This window comes from Microcaecilia unicolor, chromosome 9 (assembly GCF_901765095.1).
Source record: "Microcaecilia unicolor chromosome 9, aMicUni1.1, whole genome shotgun sequence".
NCBI lineage: Eukaryota > Metazoa > Chordata > Amphibia > Gymnophiona > Siphonopidae > Microcaecilia > Microcaecilia unicolor.
The window spans coordinates 146,364,125-146,383,199 of record NC_044039.1 but is presented as its reverse complement, the minus strand read 5'-3'; the positions used below and the strand labels follow the sequence as shown (position 1 = coordinate 146,383,199).

General features: G+C 46.5%; 1 protein-coding gene across 1 annotated transcript in view; it reads right to left on the bottom strand.

Annotated features, from left to right (window-relative positions):
- The window catches only part of INO80 (INO80 complex ATPase subunit), a 462,811-nt gene that overhangs the window by 87,625 nt on the left and 356,111 nt on the right, over positions 1-19,075 (bottom strand). Inside the window, exon 27 of the mRNA XM_030213886.1 lies at positions 5,214-5,341. Coding sequence (XP_030069746.1) covers positions 5,214-5,341 — 128 coding nt within the window. The remainder of the gene's footprint in view (positions 1-5,213; positions 5,342-19,075) is intronic.

Below are 19,075 nucleotides of genomic sequence, written 5' to 3'. Positions count from 1 at the left end.
CTCCAAAATGGGCTGGCCTGGCACCATACTTGGTACCAGTGCCCTCGATGCCTCAGCGTCACTCTTAGATGCGCCCCAGATCACTCTTAGATGCGCCCCAGATACTCTTGAAACATAACCTGGAGCTGCTCTTAGAGGGCAGGCATTAGTAAAGGAGGGCGTGGAGACAGCTTGGAAAGATGTAGGAGCCAAATTAGAGGTGGGGTCCTGGCTTTGGGAAAACTGGTGCATCAGCACCGTTTCCTCATAGAGGAAGCAGTTCTCATGGCGCCAATGCTTCTTGGGTACCGGAAATGTTGATGCCCCAGAGCTCCTGGCACCATGCTTCGAAGAGGACCAATGCTGATGTTTCTTTGCCTTTGCTCGATGCCCAGCATTGGGGTCCCTCATTACCAAGGTTGATACGGAGTCCTCACGAGTCCTTAGTGTCAGGTTTGATGATGCTTGGCCCAAGCGGGCACTACTGATGCCCGACGTTGAAGCAGGGGAGACCTCTTCGAAGTCAATGTGCCTCCAGTGTCTGGTACAGCTCCTGAAGCCATAGGGACTGATGCCTTTGATGCAGATGGACCAGACTTCGGTGTGCCAAACAGTCTCTCACACAGGGACTCTTGACTTTTCTGTGTTCTCTTCTGCATTTCAGCAGAAAGAACAGTGATAGGACTTATGATCAGGGCCCAGACAGCTTAGGCACACATCATGTGGGTCAGTCATAGACATGATCCTAGCCCAGTCTATGCACAGCCTGAATCCACTTGAAGGTTTCTGGGTCACCATGGGGAAGACAGCTGCAGCAAAATCAAACAGCTCAATTTTTTTTTATTATTATTTAAATTTTCCAATATATCACCATATAAAGTGAATATGCAATCGGCATTATTTAACATTAGGAAACAAAAATGATAAGTATATATCTTTACAGCCCATTTGTCCACAAGTTAAAGAAATTTGATTCCAAGATTAAGGAAATTGAAAAAGAAAAAAAAGATACAAAAATTATCAATCAATAGATGCTTCCTCTGGTTCAGACCCCAGCCTGCTAAATTAGGGAAGGTTTACTATATTCACATCAACTCTTGCATCAATAAACTCTTTCAACTGTTTTGGATCTACAAACTGAAAATGTTTACCCTCAAGCACCACATTACAAAAACAAGGAAATTGCAAAACAAAATTTGCTCCCAATGCCACCACCCTGGGGCGAAGTTCCAAAAAGGCCCTTCGTCTCATCTGTGTAGGCCGTGAGAGATCTGAAAAGATACGGACCTTTGAGCCCAAAAACAGATTTTCTAAGTGTCTCAACGAAAGCCGTAGTACGGCATTCCTATCAGGCTCCAACGCGAAAGTGGCAAGCAGAGTTAACCTCTGAGTAACTATTTCTAATGAGCTTTCTAGGAATGAGGTAAGATTCATTCCCTCCCCTATTACGGGGGGATTTCCCACCACCACTCCAGTACTCCCGATATAATAAGCCCGTGTAATGGGAGGGAGTGAGTCCTTATCCATTCCCAGGATGTCCACCAAATATTTTTTAACCATCTCCAAAGGAGAAATTAATGGCGATTTGGGAAAATTAAGAAACCTAAGGTTAAGCCTTTTAGTCTGATTTTCAAGGTATTCAAGTCGTTTATGTAGGAAATTATTGTCTTTAACCAAAGCTGTTTCTCTAGATCCCATTTCTTGAATTTTGATATCCACACGTTCCAATTTCTGGGTTTGCTGTGCAGTCACTTGTGCTTGAAGCAGGGCAGCCTCAGAAAGAACTTCAATATCAGAAGAATTCTGCTTTAAAGTAGTTTGCATAGAGGTTTGGATATTGTAAACCATATCCCATAGTGACTCCAGCGTCACAATTGCTGGTCTAATCACTCCACTAGCCACAGGAGGAGATTGAGGTAGACTATCAGCCCAAGCTAACTTGGAAACAATAGTTTGAGCAATACCTTTGAAGCCTGTTGTAGTAATGTTTCCCGAATTTGAGAATCTATCTCCGTTGCTGCAGTCACACCCTCAGACAGGACCAGCTGAGCCACTTCGGCGTCTGTCTCTGTTTGAACAGCCAGCAACTCTCTTCCAGGCTGGGGAGGTGCAATTCGCTCCACAGGGCTCAAGGAAGCCCCGTTTCCACACTCAATCGACTCCGAAGGGCCGAGAGCTGCAGTGGGGGTCGAAGTTCCCTGAGGACCCGGTTGCTGCCTGGGAAATTGCAGGGTTGTTTGTTTCATCGTCGATGAGGTCACAGGAACTGAGGGAAATTCCTTTACCTTCCCCCTCCGCTTCCCCATGGTTAACGAGGCTACAGAGGCACCGAGAGAAACTCACAAACACAGCAGCCTCCAGGAGCAAACACAGGTGCGTCTATTCACAGCGCCATCTTGGAATCAGCTCCATGATCGACGAGCAGACAACCCTCCAAACAGCTCAATTTTAAAAATAAAAGTTCCCTCTTTTTCTTTTTTAAAAGAGACCCAGATGGAGCCCAGGCATATGAAAGCCATGAGCTGCAGAAAATGAAAAAAGAACCGGTAAACTAAAGAAAATGAAAGGAAAAAAAAACATTTAAAAATAGGAAAATGGGTCCCGCGTTAGACTCACAATAAAAATAAAGAGAACCCTGATCAACTATGAGTCGGGCAGGTAGAAAAGCACTTATGCATGTGCAGTGGGGTCCAGCCAAAACCAGCCAAAAGCTTCTAGAAGAGAATGGTGGGCAGCATCCACACCAGGGCTCCATAGATGTCCCCCACACATGAGAAGGTAATGCTCCTGCTTGCCCTTAGAGAAAGATCTCCTGGAGATACACCCATTTCAGAAGCATTTTTAAACAAGGTGAACTCTGCTGGAAAGCAAAGGATTTAATGTTAGCCAAATACATTTTAATCAACTTCTCTGGGACGATCACATAGAAGTATTTAATGGCGTTACTAACATACCTCCCACCTAGGTCTAAGGTCTTCTCCAATATCCAATGTCTCAGGCATATCTGAGTTTTACACATGGCCCTGAAGTTCTCCAAGCACACAAGCTAAGGAAGTGCTTTGGTGTTAGCCCTGGGGTCAGTAGTAGCTCCCTGCCTTTCTTCTTCTATATACACGCCTTTACCTTCTCTTGTGGTGCTGGCTCTAGAGCAGCTTTTGTGTTTTCATTTGGAACTGCAAACCCACCTCCCCGCTCCCCCCGTTTTCTATTTCTGTTGATGGCTCTCTCATTCTCCCTGTCTCCTCAGCTCGAAACCTTGGGGTCATCTTTGACTCTTCTCTCTCCTTCTCTGCTCATATCCAGCAGACCGCCAAGACCTGTCGTTTCTTTCTTTACAACATCCGTAAAATCCGCCCCTTTCTTTCCGAGCACTCTACCAAAACCCTCATCCACACCCTTGTCACCTCTCGTTTAGACTACTGCAATTTGCTTCTTGCTGGCCTCCCACTTAGTCACCTCTCCCCTCTCCAGTCGGTTCAAAACTCTGCTGCCCGTCTCATCTTCCGCCAGGGTCGCTTTACTCATACTACCCCTCTCCTCAAGACCCTTCACTGTCTCCCTATCCGTTTTCGCATCCTGTTCAAACTTCTTCTACTAACCTATAAATGTATTCACTCTGCTGCTCCCCAGTATCTCTCCACACTCGTCCTTCCCTACACCCCTTCCCGTGCACTCCGCTCCATGGATAAATCCTTCTTATCTGTTCCCTTCTCCACTACTGCCAACTCCAGACTTCGCGCCTTTTGTCTCGCTGCACCCTACGCCTGGAATAAACTTCCTGAGCCCCTACGTCTTGCCCCATCCTTGGCCACCTTTAAATCTAGACTGAAAGCCCACCTCTTTAACATTGCTTTTGACTCGTAACCACTTGTAACCACTCGCCTCCACCTACCCTCCTCTCTTCCTTCCCGTTCACATTAATTGATTTGATTTGCTTATTTATTATTTTTTGTCTATTAGATTGTAAGCTCTTTGAGCAGGGACTGTCTTTCTTCTATGTTTGTGCAGCGCTGCGTATGCCTTGTAGCGCTCTAGAAATGCTAAATAGTAGTAGTAGGTTGTCCAACCTCAGTTCTTGAGGGCCACAATTCAGTCAGTCAGATTTTCAGGATTTCCCCAATGAATATGCATGAGATTATTTGCATGCCCTGCCTCCATTGTATAGAAATAGATCTCAATCATATTCATTGGGGAAATCCTAAAACCCTGACCTGGTGAGGGCTGAGGTTGGACACCCCTGAGTTAGAGCCACGGGGTGCCTGAACTCGTGAAATTGTGAGAACAGTGTAAATTTAAGCACTGTGTGGCTCAGACTCACTGAGAGCCGTATGCTTCCAGAAAAACGCACAATTGCTGAATTTGCACCAGCACCAGCCTCCACAGGTGATAGCAGTATTAGGTTAGGTGGGACCAAAGTTTGTGGGTTCCCAAATTTGAAAACCTCTTTACGGATGTTACCAGCTTGTGGTCTCAGGGGACTGCTTTTTAATTTCCAAATGACTTCAAAGTGAAGTCAATTGGAAGTTAAAACTTCAATTCAAGGACTGAAATATAGTTTCACCATAAACACATACACTAATTTTTAGCATAAGAACATAAGTGGACAGACTGAAGGCATATCAAGCCCAGTATCCTGTTTCCAAAAGTGGCCAATCCAGGTCACAAGTACCTGGCAAGATCTCAAGTAAAATAGATTTTATGCTGCTCATCCCAGAAGTACTTTGCTAAGCTAACTGCTTTCTCCATATTCTCTGGCAACAAATTCCAGAGTTTAATTACATGCTGAGTTAAGAAACAGTTTGCAAGTTATTAACATGCATTACCTTATCAAGTGCACTAAAATTAATTCACTTCTTTGCTTCCTGTTTAGTGTATTTATTTTATTCTTTCTAACCAATGGAAGATGAAAAGAATTATACAAAAGAGTGGTCTGTCTGTCTGTCTGCCACCAATGTTGAATAAATCAGCTGCCATCCATCTACTCTTTTACCTTGGGTCCCCAACGAGAGTAACCATTGCCTTCATGATTCACCATAGGCATAAATCTTTCCTGTACATCATTCCACTTTAAGCCTAACAATCTCACATGCAGTAGTTCACACCTCAGGTCTAGCTGTACTTAATGCTACCTTCAACATTCACATCCCATTTACATCACAGCCTGCTTACCTCTAGCAAGATCAACTGTAATACAGAACGCTCATGCCCCAGGCTTGAAAGAAGCCTTTTCTTACCTCCAGCAAGTCGATCATCCGGGTCATCTGAGAATAGATAAGTACACGATGCCCTTGTGTTTTTAATCGAGTTAGCAGCAGATCAAGGGCATACAATTTCCCACTGTCTGTGATAAGGCTTTCCTTGTCTAGAAAGGAGGATAACAGAAAAAGCATAAGAAACAGGAAAACAGCAGCAGCAGGTTAAACTATCAACAGATACATGTGGGTTAACTAACAAGACTAGAAGCAGCTGACTCATTTCAAAATTTAATAGACGTCTCATCTCATGGCCTATAAAGAATCCAACTTGAATAAACTGACTTTAGTGGGATTGTGAATAACCCCTCCCTGCAAGCTGCATCATTACAAAACTGGAATTTTCTCCCACACTTTCTCCCCCACCTCTTAGCCAGCGTCTTTCCCTTCAATGGCTCCAGGAAAGGCTACAACTATGTAGACCAGTGGGTGTGCAATCACAGACCTTGACAGCCATAACCCAAGTTGGGTTTTCAAGATTTCCACAATTAATATGCATGAGAAGGAAAAGCAGTACATGCAAATCAATGCATGCAAATAGATCTTATGTATATTTATTTTGGAAATCTTGAAAACCTGATTGGGTTGTGACCCTTGAGAACCATGGTTGCCCAATCTTGATGTGGACCAATTTATAGCTACCACACAGCAATGCAGGAACAGGTTGAAGCTGCAGATGTACCATTAGGTTCTTATGACATTTTCAATTGTAACTCCTGCTGCAACACTTCAGGACAAAGTGTGGGAGGAACTTTCACCAAAATAAGCAGGCCAATATCATTTGCAATAACTGCTGCTAAGAGTTATGGGCACCCAAATGTATAAAAGCACCTGGGACTTTCAGTTTAACAGAATACATTTCATGCTTGGGCTCAACATTTCTGCCTGTTTCAGAGTCTCTATATTATTCTGGATTTGGGAGAATCTTTCCAGCTAGAGATCTTTCAGAAGTGCTATCTTGGATCTCATCTCCTTTTCTCCAGTGTTCCAGGTTCAGCTTGCCAGCTCAGCTCCGGGGTTTATTTCAGGAAGGACAGCATCCTGTTTGCAGTTTCTATCTATAAACATAACCTAAAAGAATGAAGTGCTGCTGTACATAGAATTCCCAGCTGATGTGCAGTGCTAGGTTAACTCTATCTTGACTGAATATTTCACCTGTTTACAGCTGAGCCAGTAAACAGAAGGGTGTGTCTCGGTCACCAACACAACAGCCCAGTGACGCAGTTTGTCCTTCCTTTGCAAAGCAGTTTGATGCAAGCTCTTTTGAAGTATCTTCACAAAGTAGTGGGTCCCACAGTACTTTACTGGGTATGACTTATTTCCTTCTCATGTTACTAGCTCTGGTTCACAACCAGAAGTGCAGTAAACTGGGAAACAGAGGCTGTTTTGAAAAGAATACTTGGCTAACATGTTTCCTCTAACAGAAAAGGCTAGCCATTACTCAAGAATATTTTAAATTAGGGTCTTACTCAGGGGCAGCGCTTAAATGTTCTGTGGCTACAACTTCATTATTGCAGGACAAAGTGTGCAACCCCTGGAGGCACAGGTCTCTATGGAGGGCTTGCCCAGGATGAAACCCCAAGTGTGAATGGGAGGTGCAGCGAAGGGCGACTAAAATGATAGCAGGGATGGGACGACTTCCCTATGAAGAAAGACTAAGGAGGCTAGGGCTTTTCAGCTTGGAGAAGAGACGGCTGAGGGGAGACATGATAGAGGTATATAAAATAATGAGTGGAATGGAACAGGTGGATGTGAAGCGTCTGTTCACGCTTTCCAAAAATACTAGGACTAAGGAGCATGCGATGAAACTACAGGGTAGTAATTTTAAAACAAATCGGAGAAAATATTTCTTCACCCAACGCATAATTAAACTCTGGAATTCGTTGCCGGAGAACGTGGTGAAGGCGGTTAGCTTGGCAGAGTTTAAAAAGGGGTTAGACGGTTTCCTAAAGGACAAGCCTATAAACCACTACTAAATGGACTTGGGAAAAATCCACAATTCCAAGAATAACATATATAGAATGTTTGTACATTTGGGAAGCTTGCCAGGTGCCCTTGGCCTGGATTGTCCACTGTCGTGGACAGGATGCTAGGCTCGATGGACCCTTGGTCTTTTCCCAGTGTGGCATTACTTATGTACTTATCATAACCTGCAGTTTAAGAACTCTTAACAGCAACTACAAGCTCAGAGAATGCAATGATAAGGATAGAGGTAAAGTAAAGGATCTGGTAAATTTTAAAATAAGCCCAAGATTCCCTGGACCTCATTAAAGGGAGCACATATAGACTAAGCTGGAGTTGAGACAGAAGCAGCAACTAAATGTTCACTGGAAAGGTGGGTGTTACATATAATTTTGTAGTTGCTGGATTTTAACCAGACATATTCAATAAAATATATTTTAAAAGCATGGCACAGCTGATATCAAATTTGCCTCCTGCGGACCTTAGATAAATGTTCAGTAAGGTACACAGGCAACTGGAAAGCACAAACTCCAATAAACCAAACAAGGAGTAAATCCAGCCACTGAAACATCGAAGAATTCACTACTACATGAGCTCCCTCTAGTGTTGACAACTAATGCCAACGAACTGGCCAACTTCCGTAAATTACTAAAGACTCATTTGAAAAGATATACCACAAAGATCAAAACATGTAAAAATCTCCAAATATAGACGAAGAAGGGCAACCTTCGAAAGCTAATCAAGAAATGTATTAAGTTATGTCCAATAAAAAAGGTATCTTATTTTCTTTTCCATGTTTTATTTTGTTTTATTTCTATTGATAACAAATATACCCAGAAACTTTGTAACGCGTCTAATGTCTTCTGCTATACCACTATCTGTATTCCTAATGTATAATGTGTCCTGCAATACCACTAATATTTCATGACCATGTAACCAAAATCCTTCTGTAAAACCAAATGTATATCCTCTTCTCAATTCCAGTATCCATGATGTATTGTAAGCCACATTGAGCCTGCAAAGAGGTGGGAAAACGTGGGATACAAATGCAATAAATAAATAAAATAGAGGAAAAATAACAGTTGCTGTCTATTTGGTTTTCAGAGAGGAAATTGCATAGTATTTATTTTAATTTGCCAGATTTAATAGGAACTATTTGGATGCTATTTATATAATTTGAGAATTTTATACACTTTGAGGACATTTTCAAAAGGGATCTAGATCCCCTTGGTTATTCATTTATTTATTTATTGCATTTGTACTCCACATTTTCCCACCTTTTTGCAGGCTCAATGTGGCTTAGAGTGTTATTATGATGTGGTCATTACATGATCTTAAATACAATCGATAGTAGGCTGAAGGTAGATGAGGATTTAGGCTTTGTTGAAGAGATGTGTCTTCAACGTTTTGCGAAAGCTGGTTAGAAAATTGCTGTGGGTAATTTAGCGGTACAAGATCACAATGTGGCTGTAATTAGTAGCCACTGAACAAGCAGGTACTCCTGGGAGCATGTTTGGGTCAGGAAGGAGTACCTGCGCAAAGGGGCAGTTTCATTTCTCTGTTTTTACCCCATAACCTGAGCAGCACAACAGTGGGTACTTTGTTTTTGAAAACTGGCTACAGGTACATGGGTACGTCTATGCTTTTGCTCTGCCCTTTTTAAAGTGAACCGTTGAAAAATTCAAACACTGCCTACAGAAAAGCCAAGGCAAGTATTCCCATACTAATAGATTGCTGCCAAACAAACAAATTGAAAAATATTAAACAAGGTAAGTACAAACACTACTTATAAATCTTCATCAGGATGCTCCTGGAATCTCTCTGATCAATGTGGTACACAATTGCGATATTTAAACCAGCTTTCTAAGGGATTCTGCGATAAAGATGATCTAGCTAGGGAGAAATTAAGACATCCACTTCTTTGTGCATCCACTTCTAGAACAGAAGGATCTTTTGAGAGGATAACTACAGTAAATGTACAGCTACGGAAGTGGCAAGAAACTGCAGATGTCCTGACCATGTTAATCTACTGGCAGGAGAGACAGTCATAACATTTGAATGTGGATGTTTATACGTACAAGACTGACAGCAACTAGACTACATGAAATTCTGGCGAAGTAGTGTTCCTGGGCCAAGAAGGAATTTTAAAAAGTCTCTGAAAGTGTGCAGCTATGAAGGAAGAGATAACCCTGGATTTCAGAGTCCACCCATCCCCCCCCTCTACTCTGCAAAAGACAATAGGGTCAACCTGGACATGGCTGGTTCTCATAGTCAGCAACCAATATAACTGTTGAAAGGCCATTTCCTGCCATTTAAACCAGAACCATTTTTCTTTCAAAGAACAGGAAAGGCCTCTAGAGATTCCCACAACCACAGCAGTGAATGTATTTGCTGGCACTAAAGGGAGACCTTAAAAATAAATTTGAAGTAGAAATGCTGTATGCAAATTCATGGGTATTGCTGTCTTAAAGTACTGCTTTCATCTGCTAGCACTCAGTCTCAACAACGTTTTGTTCTGGCACTCATAACTTCTCTCTCTCAATCATTTCTTTCTAGTATATAGGCCTACCCTCTTCTTAGCACCTGCCTTTACCTGTTACCTACCACAGGGGCTAGTGTAAAGGGTGGATAAGAAAGGTGACCACCTTGGGCACCAAGCTGGGAGGGGGGAAGGGGGTGTGTACATCACCATTTGAGTCAGCCCAAGTCTGAGAGACAAAACAGAAGGGGACATTGAATGTCCACATACTCCTTGCACATACACAAACCTAATGCAGTATTGGCAAAATACATCTTTAGGGTCCAAAACCTGATCTTTCCAGGATTTCCACTATGAAAATTCATGAAGCACTGTAGGCTGCCATCCCTAATAAAATGGATTATTTAACCCTAGCTTTCCCACCTTTGTGTGTTACTCAGATTGTTGCACAACTGCATTATTCTTGTACTTCCATATTTATGACAAATTATCTGGGTAACCTAATCCTATAAACAAACTAAACAAAATTTCTGCATAGACTAATTCATGCCTGTAATAAACCAAAATACCAAAAAGGTTCATCCTCATCGTCTCTTAAGTGAATTCATTAGTGCAGGCACTGGAACCATTAACCAAGCCACACTGCACAGACCTCCCGCTTCCCCCCTCCTTCTGATAACTTGCTTCCGATTCCCTGTAGAATAATATAACAAAGTCAATGGTGGCGTGCTAAGGCCTCTTTTTCTTCTAAATTTCTCCCCCTTCTCTGGCTGCCTGACCCATGGGGGTCTGGGAACTGCAAGTCTTCTGGCACACTGCAAGCTGTTTTTCCTCCTCCTTATCTCCTTGATCTCTAGGGCTTCATGCAGGATGACCTGTTTATTCTTTGGCATTGGCTTTATTTAAAGATATATATTCACCAGTTGTACAACCCAACGAAGGCAGAGAAGGCTTAGGGAAGGGAAGCGATTTCCCTCTTATAACTAGCACCACATTATAACTCATCGCTATCAGAATCCACTGATCATGTAATCTATACTAAAAGCCATCATTAGTCTACTGAGATCCAATTCCACTGCAACTATATACTTTTTGAATTTACAAGGGACTTCTCCCAGAACTCTCAGATCTCACTACATTTTGAGAGCATTTTACAGCATTTACTACAAAGAACAGGAGGAAGACTAAAAGAGATGCAAAGAGTATTGAAGTTAAAAGGCTAGGAAATTAAGGACCAGATTTAAGGATCCAGCAAGTGTGTAGACTTATTTTTAAATTTCTTAGGCTCTACTTTTCTCTAAATCAGTTTTGCTTTCACTATTCAGAAATATTACATCTTTTCAAAGTGGACTTATGAGGTAGAAGGGGCGTGCATGTGTGTATGTGCAAGTGCTCAAGACATGTTAAAGGGGATGTGAGGAGTCTTGACTGCAGCTTTTTAAATTTTTTTAAACATGTTTAATAAATTTTCATTTAGCAAATTAAAAAAACAACTCAGGTTAAGACCAAACAATTGAAGAAAGCAAAAAAAAAAAAAAAAAAAAAAGACAGAAAAAGGGACATTCTGTATACAGCTTACATAATAAGCTGAGGAAACCCAAAGAAACTGCACAGTACGGCTAATTAGAGCCCACTATTCCTTAAAACCTTTCACTACCTACAAATTACAAGAGGTACACAAAATAATCCTAAAACTCTCATGTTGTTACGTCTGTGCTCACCTCGCCCTCTGGTGGCCAGAACCGGTGGCTGCTATGACCTGCTATAGACTGTCTTGCTGTTCCTGCCCGTTCCAGACTTTAGCCTAGTCCAGTCCGGATCTTCCAGGCTGCCAGACTTACTCTTCTTATTTGTCCCTGATCAGCACCCGTAGCTGCCTGGTGATTGCTGCAGCTGAAGCCTCAGCTGCTGCTGGGCTTATTAGCCATTCTGAAATCTCTCTGCTTGCCTTTGCATTGTGTCTAAGGCCCTGGTATGTTGGTGCTTTTGCATTTCAGTCTGAGTTTGCTTCCTTGCTCTAGTTCTTGCCTGAAGTCTTGCCTGTTCTAGTTAGTCTATGTTTAGTTTAGGGTATTGCTTGTTTCCCAGACTTGTGTCTTGTTTGTATGTCTTTGTCTAGTTCTGGGTTTATCTGTGTTTGTTCCCTGCTTCAGGGTAAAATTATGTATAATCATACCTGATAATTTTCTTTCCATTAATCATAGCTGATCAATCCATAGACTGGTGGGTTGTGTCCATCTACCAGCAGGTGGAGATAGAGAGCAAACTTTTGCCTCCCTATATGTGGTCATGTGCTGCCGGAAACTCCTCAGTATGTCGATATCAAAGCTCCATCCGCAGGACTCAGCACTTAGAGAATTACACCCACGAAGGGACACTCTGCCCAGCTCACCACCGCCGAAACGGGGGAGGGGAATTAACCCAGCTCATCCCCACACAAGTGGGGGAGGGGAATCCGTCCAGCTCATCCCCGCGGAGCGGGGGAGGGACACCACACCCGCCGATGCGGGGGGATCTGGCTTATCCTGCGACCGCAACCGCGGGAGGAGCTGACTGACCCTAACACCGCCGAAGCGGGAGGGGTACAAAGCTGCCCTACAGCCGCACGAAGCGGGAGGGAGTGCCGGCAGAATTTTAAGTCTCAATCCAGCCCCGTAAAACGGAGGGGAGAGGAATGCAGCAGCTCACTGTAACACAAACTCGTCTTAACTCTTGAAGAATCCAAGTGAAAAAACTTGAACACGAAGTCTTTCTGAAGTAACTGAAGACTAAACTTGAACCTGAAATGCAACCAGAATAAAAACAGTACAGATATCTGGGAGGGGCTATGGATTGATCAGCTATGATTAATGGAAAGAAAATTATCAGGTATGATTATACATAATTTTACCTTCCATATCATCAAGCTGATCAATCCATAGACTGGTGGGATGTACCGAAGCAGTACTCACCCAGGGCGGGACATTGAAATCCCTGACCTCAACACTGAAGCTCCAAACCGGGCCTCCGCCCGTGCAGCCACAGTCAAACGGTAATGCTTGGAGAATGTATGAGCCGAAGCCCAAGTTGCCGCCTTGCATATCTCTTCCAAGGAGACGGATCCGGCCTCTGCCATCGAGGCCGCCTGAGCTCTCGTGGAGTGAGCCTTCAGCTGGATAGGCGGCACCTTCCCCGCGGCCACATAAGCCGCTGCAATGGCTTCCTTGACCCATCTTGCCACTGTAGGCTTAGCAGCCTGCAGACCCTTACGAGGACCTGCAAACAGGACAAACAGATGATCCGATTTCCGGAAATCATTGGTCACTTCCAAGTATCTGATGATGACTCGTCTCACATCCAGATATTTAAGAGCAGAGTACTCCTCTGGGTAGTCCTCCCTACGAAAGGAAGGGAGACAGAGCTGCTGATTCACATGGAAGCGAGAAACAATCTTGGGCAGGAAGGAAGGCACTGTGCGAATAGTCACTCCTGCCTCAGTGAACTGCAGAAAAGGCTCTCGACATGAGAGCGCCTGGAGCTCGGAAACTCTTCTGGCTGAAGTGATAGCCACCAAAAAGACTGCTTTCAACGTCAGGTCTTTCAGAGATGCCCTCGACAAGGGTTCAAAAGGCGGCTTCTGCAATGCTCTTAGTACCAGGTTGAGATTCCACGCAGGCACCACTGAGTGCAGAGGAGGGCGCAGGTGATTAACTCCCTTGAGAAAGCGCACCACATCTGGCTGCGAAGCCAGGGAAGCACCCTTCAGGCGGCCCCTGAAGCAAGCCAGAGCCGCTACCTGGACTTTAAGGGAACTGAGCGACAGGCCTTTCTCCAGACCTTCTTGCAGGAACGCCAACACTGAAGAAATTGGAGCAGTGAAGGGAGAAAGTGAGCCTGCTTCACACCACGCTGCAAAGATACGCCAAACCCTGGCGTAAGCAGGAGAAGTAGAGCGCTTCCTCGCTCTCAGCATAGTGGCGATGACCTTGTCTGAGAAGCCCTTCTTCCTCAGACGCTGCCGCTCAATAGCCAGGCCGTAAGACCAAAGGGGGAGGGATCCTCCATCACCACGGGACCCTGATGTAACAGGCCCTGCTCCACTGACAGCCGCAGAGGATCGTCGACTGAGAGCCTGATCAAGTCCGCATACCAGGGACGCCTGGGCCAATCCGGACCCACCAGGATTACCCTGCCGGGATGCTTTGCCACCCAGTCTAGCACCCTGCCCAACATGGGCCAGGGCGGGAACACATAGAGAAGCTCTTGTGTCGGCCACTGTTGGAGAAGAGCATCTACTCCCAGGGATCGAGGGTCCCGTCCTCTGCTGAAAAAGCGCGGCACTTGGCAATTGGCCGATGACGCCATCAGATCTAGGCTCGGCTGGCCCCAGCGCTTCGTGATGTCCAAGAACGCCTGAGCAGATAGCTGCCACTCTCCGGGCTCCAAGGTATGGCGACTGAGAAAGTCCGCCTTGACATTCATGACTCCAGCAATGTGGGCCGCTGAAAGCTGCTCCAGGTTCACTTCCGCCCACTGGCAAAGATTCATAGCCTCCTTGGCTAGAGGGGCGCTCTTGGTACCTCCCTGGCGGTTGACATAGGCCACAGCCGTGGCATTGTCCGACAGGACCCGTACAGGCTTCAACACCAGTACCGGGATGAACTCCAAAAGCGCCAACCGAATGGCTGAGTTCCAGGAGGTTGATGGACCACTTTGCCTCTGCAGGAGACCAGATCCCCTGCGCTGTCCTTCCCAAGCAGTGGGCTCCCCAGCCCGACAACGAGGCGTCCGTCGTGACGACAATCCACTCTGGGGTCACCAGAGGCATTCCCGCAGACAACTTGTCTGTCTGCATCCACCAGCTCAGCGCCTTGCGCACTGCTGGGTCCAAGGGAAGGCGCACAGCATAATCCTCCGACATCGGAGTCCAGCGCTGCAGCAAAGAGTGTTGAAGTGGTCTCATATGAGCCCTGGCCCAGGGCACAACTTCCATCGTGGCCGTCATAGAGCCCAACAGCTGCACATAGTCCCAAGCCCGAAGGGGAGAGGCTACTAGGAACTGGTCCACCTGAGCCTGAAGTTTGACAATCCGATTGTCTGGCAGGAACACTCTGCCCACTTGGGTGTCGAATCGAACTCCCAGGTACTCCAGGGACTGAGTCGGGCGCAGCTGGCTCTTCTCCCAGTTGATGATCCATCCCAGGGAGCTCAAAAGAGCAACTACCCGGTCCACAGCTTTGCCGCACTCTGCATAAGAGGGGGCTCGGATCAACCAGTCGTCCAGATAAGGATGGACTTGTACCCCTTCCTTTCGTAGGAAGGCCGCGATGACCACCATTACTTTGGAAAAGGTCCGCGGAGCAGTAGCCAACCCGAAAGGGAGGGCTCTGAACTGGAAGTGTCGTCCCAGGACTGCAAAACGCAGAAAGCGTTGATGAGGAGGCCAGATGGGAATATGCAGGTACGCTTCCTTGAAGTCCAAGGATGCCAGGAACTCTCCTGCCTTCACTGCCGCTATAACAGAGCGGAGAGTCTCCATGCGAAAGTGCCGCACTTTCAAGGCCCGATTGACCCCTTTGAGGTCGAGGATAGGCCGGACAGAACCTCCTTTCTTTGGTACCACAAAGTAAATGGAGTAACGTCCCTTGCCAAGCTGACTTTCTGGCACCGGAACGACCGCGCCCAGGCGGATCAGATTGTCCAAGGTCCGCTGCACTGCCACAGCTTTGACCGGAGACTTGCAGGGAGAGAGTACAAACCCGTCTTTTAAGGGTCGGCAGAACTCTAGTTTGTAGCCGTCTCTGATGACTTCCAGCACCCACGCGTCTGAAGTTATTGTGGTCCACTCGCCCAGAAACGAGGACAGCCGTCCTCCAATCTGCACTGGGGCGTGGACCAAGACCCCGTCATTGGGTACGAGACCCTGGGGGAGGACCGGAGTGAGCACCTCCGGGACGGCGGTCTCTGCGAAAGGAATGCTGCTTGGGGGAGAAATTCCTCTTGAAGGAAGAGGGGGCAGAGGAACCCGACTTGCCCGGGCGGTACCGACGGGCTTCCTGCAACCGTCCTCTGGAGGTACCGGGACGAGTACTAGCCCGAGCCCTGACCTCTGGTAATTTCTTGCCCTTAGACGTGCCGAGATCGGTCACGATTTTGTCCAGCTCGACCCCAAAGAGCAGCTTGCCTTTAAAAGGCAATCTAGCCAGGCGGGATTTAGAGGCGTGGTCAGCAGACCAATGTTTCAGCCAAAGCCACCGCCGCGCAGAGATTGTCTGAGCCATGCCTTTAGCTGAGGCCCTCAAGACATCATACAGCAAGTCTGCCAAATAGGCTAAGCCCGATTCCAGGGCCGGCCAATCAGCCCTCAAGGAATGATCCGAGGGGGAAGCCCGCTGCACCATAGTCAGGCACGCCCTGGCCACATAGGAGCCGCAAACTGAGGCCTGCAAACTTAAAGCAGACGCCTCAAAGGACGACCTTAAGGCCGCCTCCAATCTTCTGTCTTGGGCGTCCTTTAGGGCCGTGCCACCTTCCACCGGCAACGCCGTTTTCTTAGTCACCGCAGTGATTAAAGAATCCACGGTAGGCCACAGATAGGCCTCACGTTCACTCACAGACAAAGGATAGAGGCGGGACATAGCCCTAGCCACTTTAAGGCTCGCTTCTGGGACATCCCATTGAGCCGAAATTAAGGTGTGCATGGCATCATGCACGTGGAAGGTTCTAGGCGGGCGCTTCGTCCCCAGCATAATGGCAGAGCCAACAGGGGCTGAGGGAGAGACGTCCTCCGGAGAGGAAATCTTCAAAGTGTCCATGGCCTGTAACAACAGGTTGGGCAAATCCTCTGGGCTAAAAAGCCGCGCTGCAGAGGGGTCATCCGCTCCATCCGAGCGGGGATCCGTCTCCTCCAAGGAATCCGCAAAGGACCGTTGGGAGACCTCAGACATGCTGCCCTCATCTACATCGGAGGAGACAAATTCCTCCAAGGCCTGGGAATCAACCCGAGGGCGTTTACCTCTGGGAACCTCAACCTCTTTACCAGACGAGGGAGCAGGGGCAGCGTTATGCATGAGGAAGGCCTGATGCAGCAGCAAAACAAACTCGGGGGAGAAACCCCCCCAGACTGTGCACTTCCGCAGTCTGGGCAACAGCCCTAGACGCACCCTCAACCGGCGCTCGCAATAGCGGGGGAGAGACATGCTGCGCATCCAAAATGGCGTCCGGCGCGAAACTCCGCGAAGGAGCCGCGCGGGAAGAACGGCTGTTAACTTTAGCCGCTTCTGTGCCGTCGCCCAAATTAAGGGCGTTCATGGCATTAATGTCTCCAACCTCAAGGGCGGCCCAAGAAGAAGCCGTCCGAGCCGCGTGGCCGGCCAAGATGGCGGAGGCGAGGAGCGGGGGATGGGCGTTTATGGCGGGAAAAACCGCCACGCCGGAGGAAGGACCGGGACATTCATCGGTCACGAAACCGTCACCCAACAAGGGCGAATCAGGCTTGAAGACCCCCGCATCCCCTCTAGAAGCGCTCAAGCGACCCGGGGAGCGACCCTTTGCGCCCTCGCCCTCCGACGCCATATGCCACGAGGAGAAGAATCGGGGAACCCCCTGCCCGCTATAAAAAGGTAAAAATTACCTGCTGTCCGCTCCGAGTTGTAACGACCTGGTGTCCCAGTGAGTAGCTGCAACAGACGCTTAAATAAACGTCGAAATAAACGCCTTTAAGGACGTTCAAAATTTTTTTTTTTTTTTTTTAACGGAGCCAGCGGGAGGGGGGAGAAAAGGAGGGACCTGGCACCACCAGGTTTGCACTTGCTCAAAAGAGCCCTCAACCCCAGGCACTCAACAAAACCTAAAAATTAGGCTTGGAGGCCTAGCCAGAGCTGCTGCTGTGTGTGACCACCACCTGCTGAGATAGAGAACATACTGAGGAGTTTCCGGCAGCACATGACCACATATAGGGAGGCAAAAGTTTGCTCTCTATCTCCACCTGCTGGTAGATGGACACAACCCACCAGTCTATGGATTGATCAGCTTGATGATATGGAATGGCTGCTTGCAGCTTTCTGTCTCCTGTCTAGTTGTGTTTGTTCCCTGTTTCAGTGGCTGCTCGCAGCTTTCAGTCCTGTCCTTTAGCCTATCCTTTCCCTGCCTTGTTGTCCCTGTGCAGCCTAGCTGTTATCCAGACCTGCCCTGTCCAATAAGTCCTGCCGGCCACCTGCAGCCTGGAGCTCAACTCTTGGTGAAAAGTGGCCAGGTGCAGGTGAAGCCTAACAGTTTGTCAGAGATCTGCCCTATCTCGCATGGGGTGGTTTTGCCTGCCACTGCCGCTCCTCGGCAGTGGCCCAAGGGCTCACAAACCCAGTTTCCAGCTTTGAAAACGTGACACGTCAGACTTATTTAAAATATTCTCCAGGTGAAATTTTTATTTATTTTAGTTACATTTGTACCCCGCACTTTCCCACTCATGGCAGGCTCAATGCGGCTTACATATTGTATACAGGTACTTATTTGTACCTGGGGCAATGGAAGGTTAAGTGACTTGCCCAGAGTCACAAGGAGCTGCCTGTGCCTGAAGTGGGAATCGAACTCAGTTCCCCAAGTCCACCACCCTAACCACTAGGCCACTCCTAATGGGTCAAGAACAATATACTATAGATTACCAGTCATTTGCAAGACAGAAGTGTTTATTCATGAACATATATGGACCATAAGACACACATGCGCATTCCAGAAAGTTTTAGTTCTGGATGGAACTTCTCATTCCCTCTTCTTACAGTTTCAGGAAATTAAAACCCTGAGTAAAGGCAGTCTATTTCAGAACAAAGCAAAGAAAGACTCAAAGTTTTTTAGTTTACTGTTTTTTTTAACTCTCCATCTTAATGTTTTCCAGTTTTTACTGTGACCCTTAACACTAAAAGAAAAGTTCTGATGATTTACACTGGGATGGGGACAAAATGAAACCTCATGGACTAAATCTATATTTGCCTCTTAATTTTCCAAGTCAGCAGACATGAATAGTTACTGGTTAGATTTTTAATTATTTCTTGGTATCTGGGTAGACTAGTGCTTCTCAGCTCAGTCCTTGGGACACACCTAACCAGTCAGGTTTTCAGGATACCTACAATGAATACGCAGGAGAAAATCTACATGCCCTACTTCCATTGAATGAAAGTCTCTCTCATGCATATTAATTGTGGATATCCAGAATACTTGACTGGCTAGGTGTGTGCCAAAGACTGGGTTGAGAACTACTGGGGTAGGCTAAGCTGAAAGATCTGAGAGTATCATTTCTTCCCTGAGTAGTACACAGAGTTCTACATGCTACAAAAATCTGCAGACATTATACCAATTCTATCAGTGGACCATCTCTAGCAAATGGTCCTCTATCCACATGATCACAATGCCTAACCTTATTTTGCTTCAA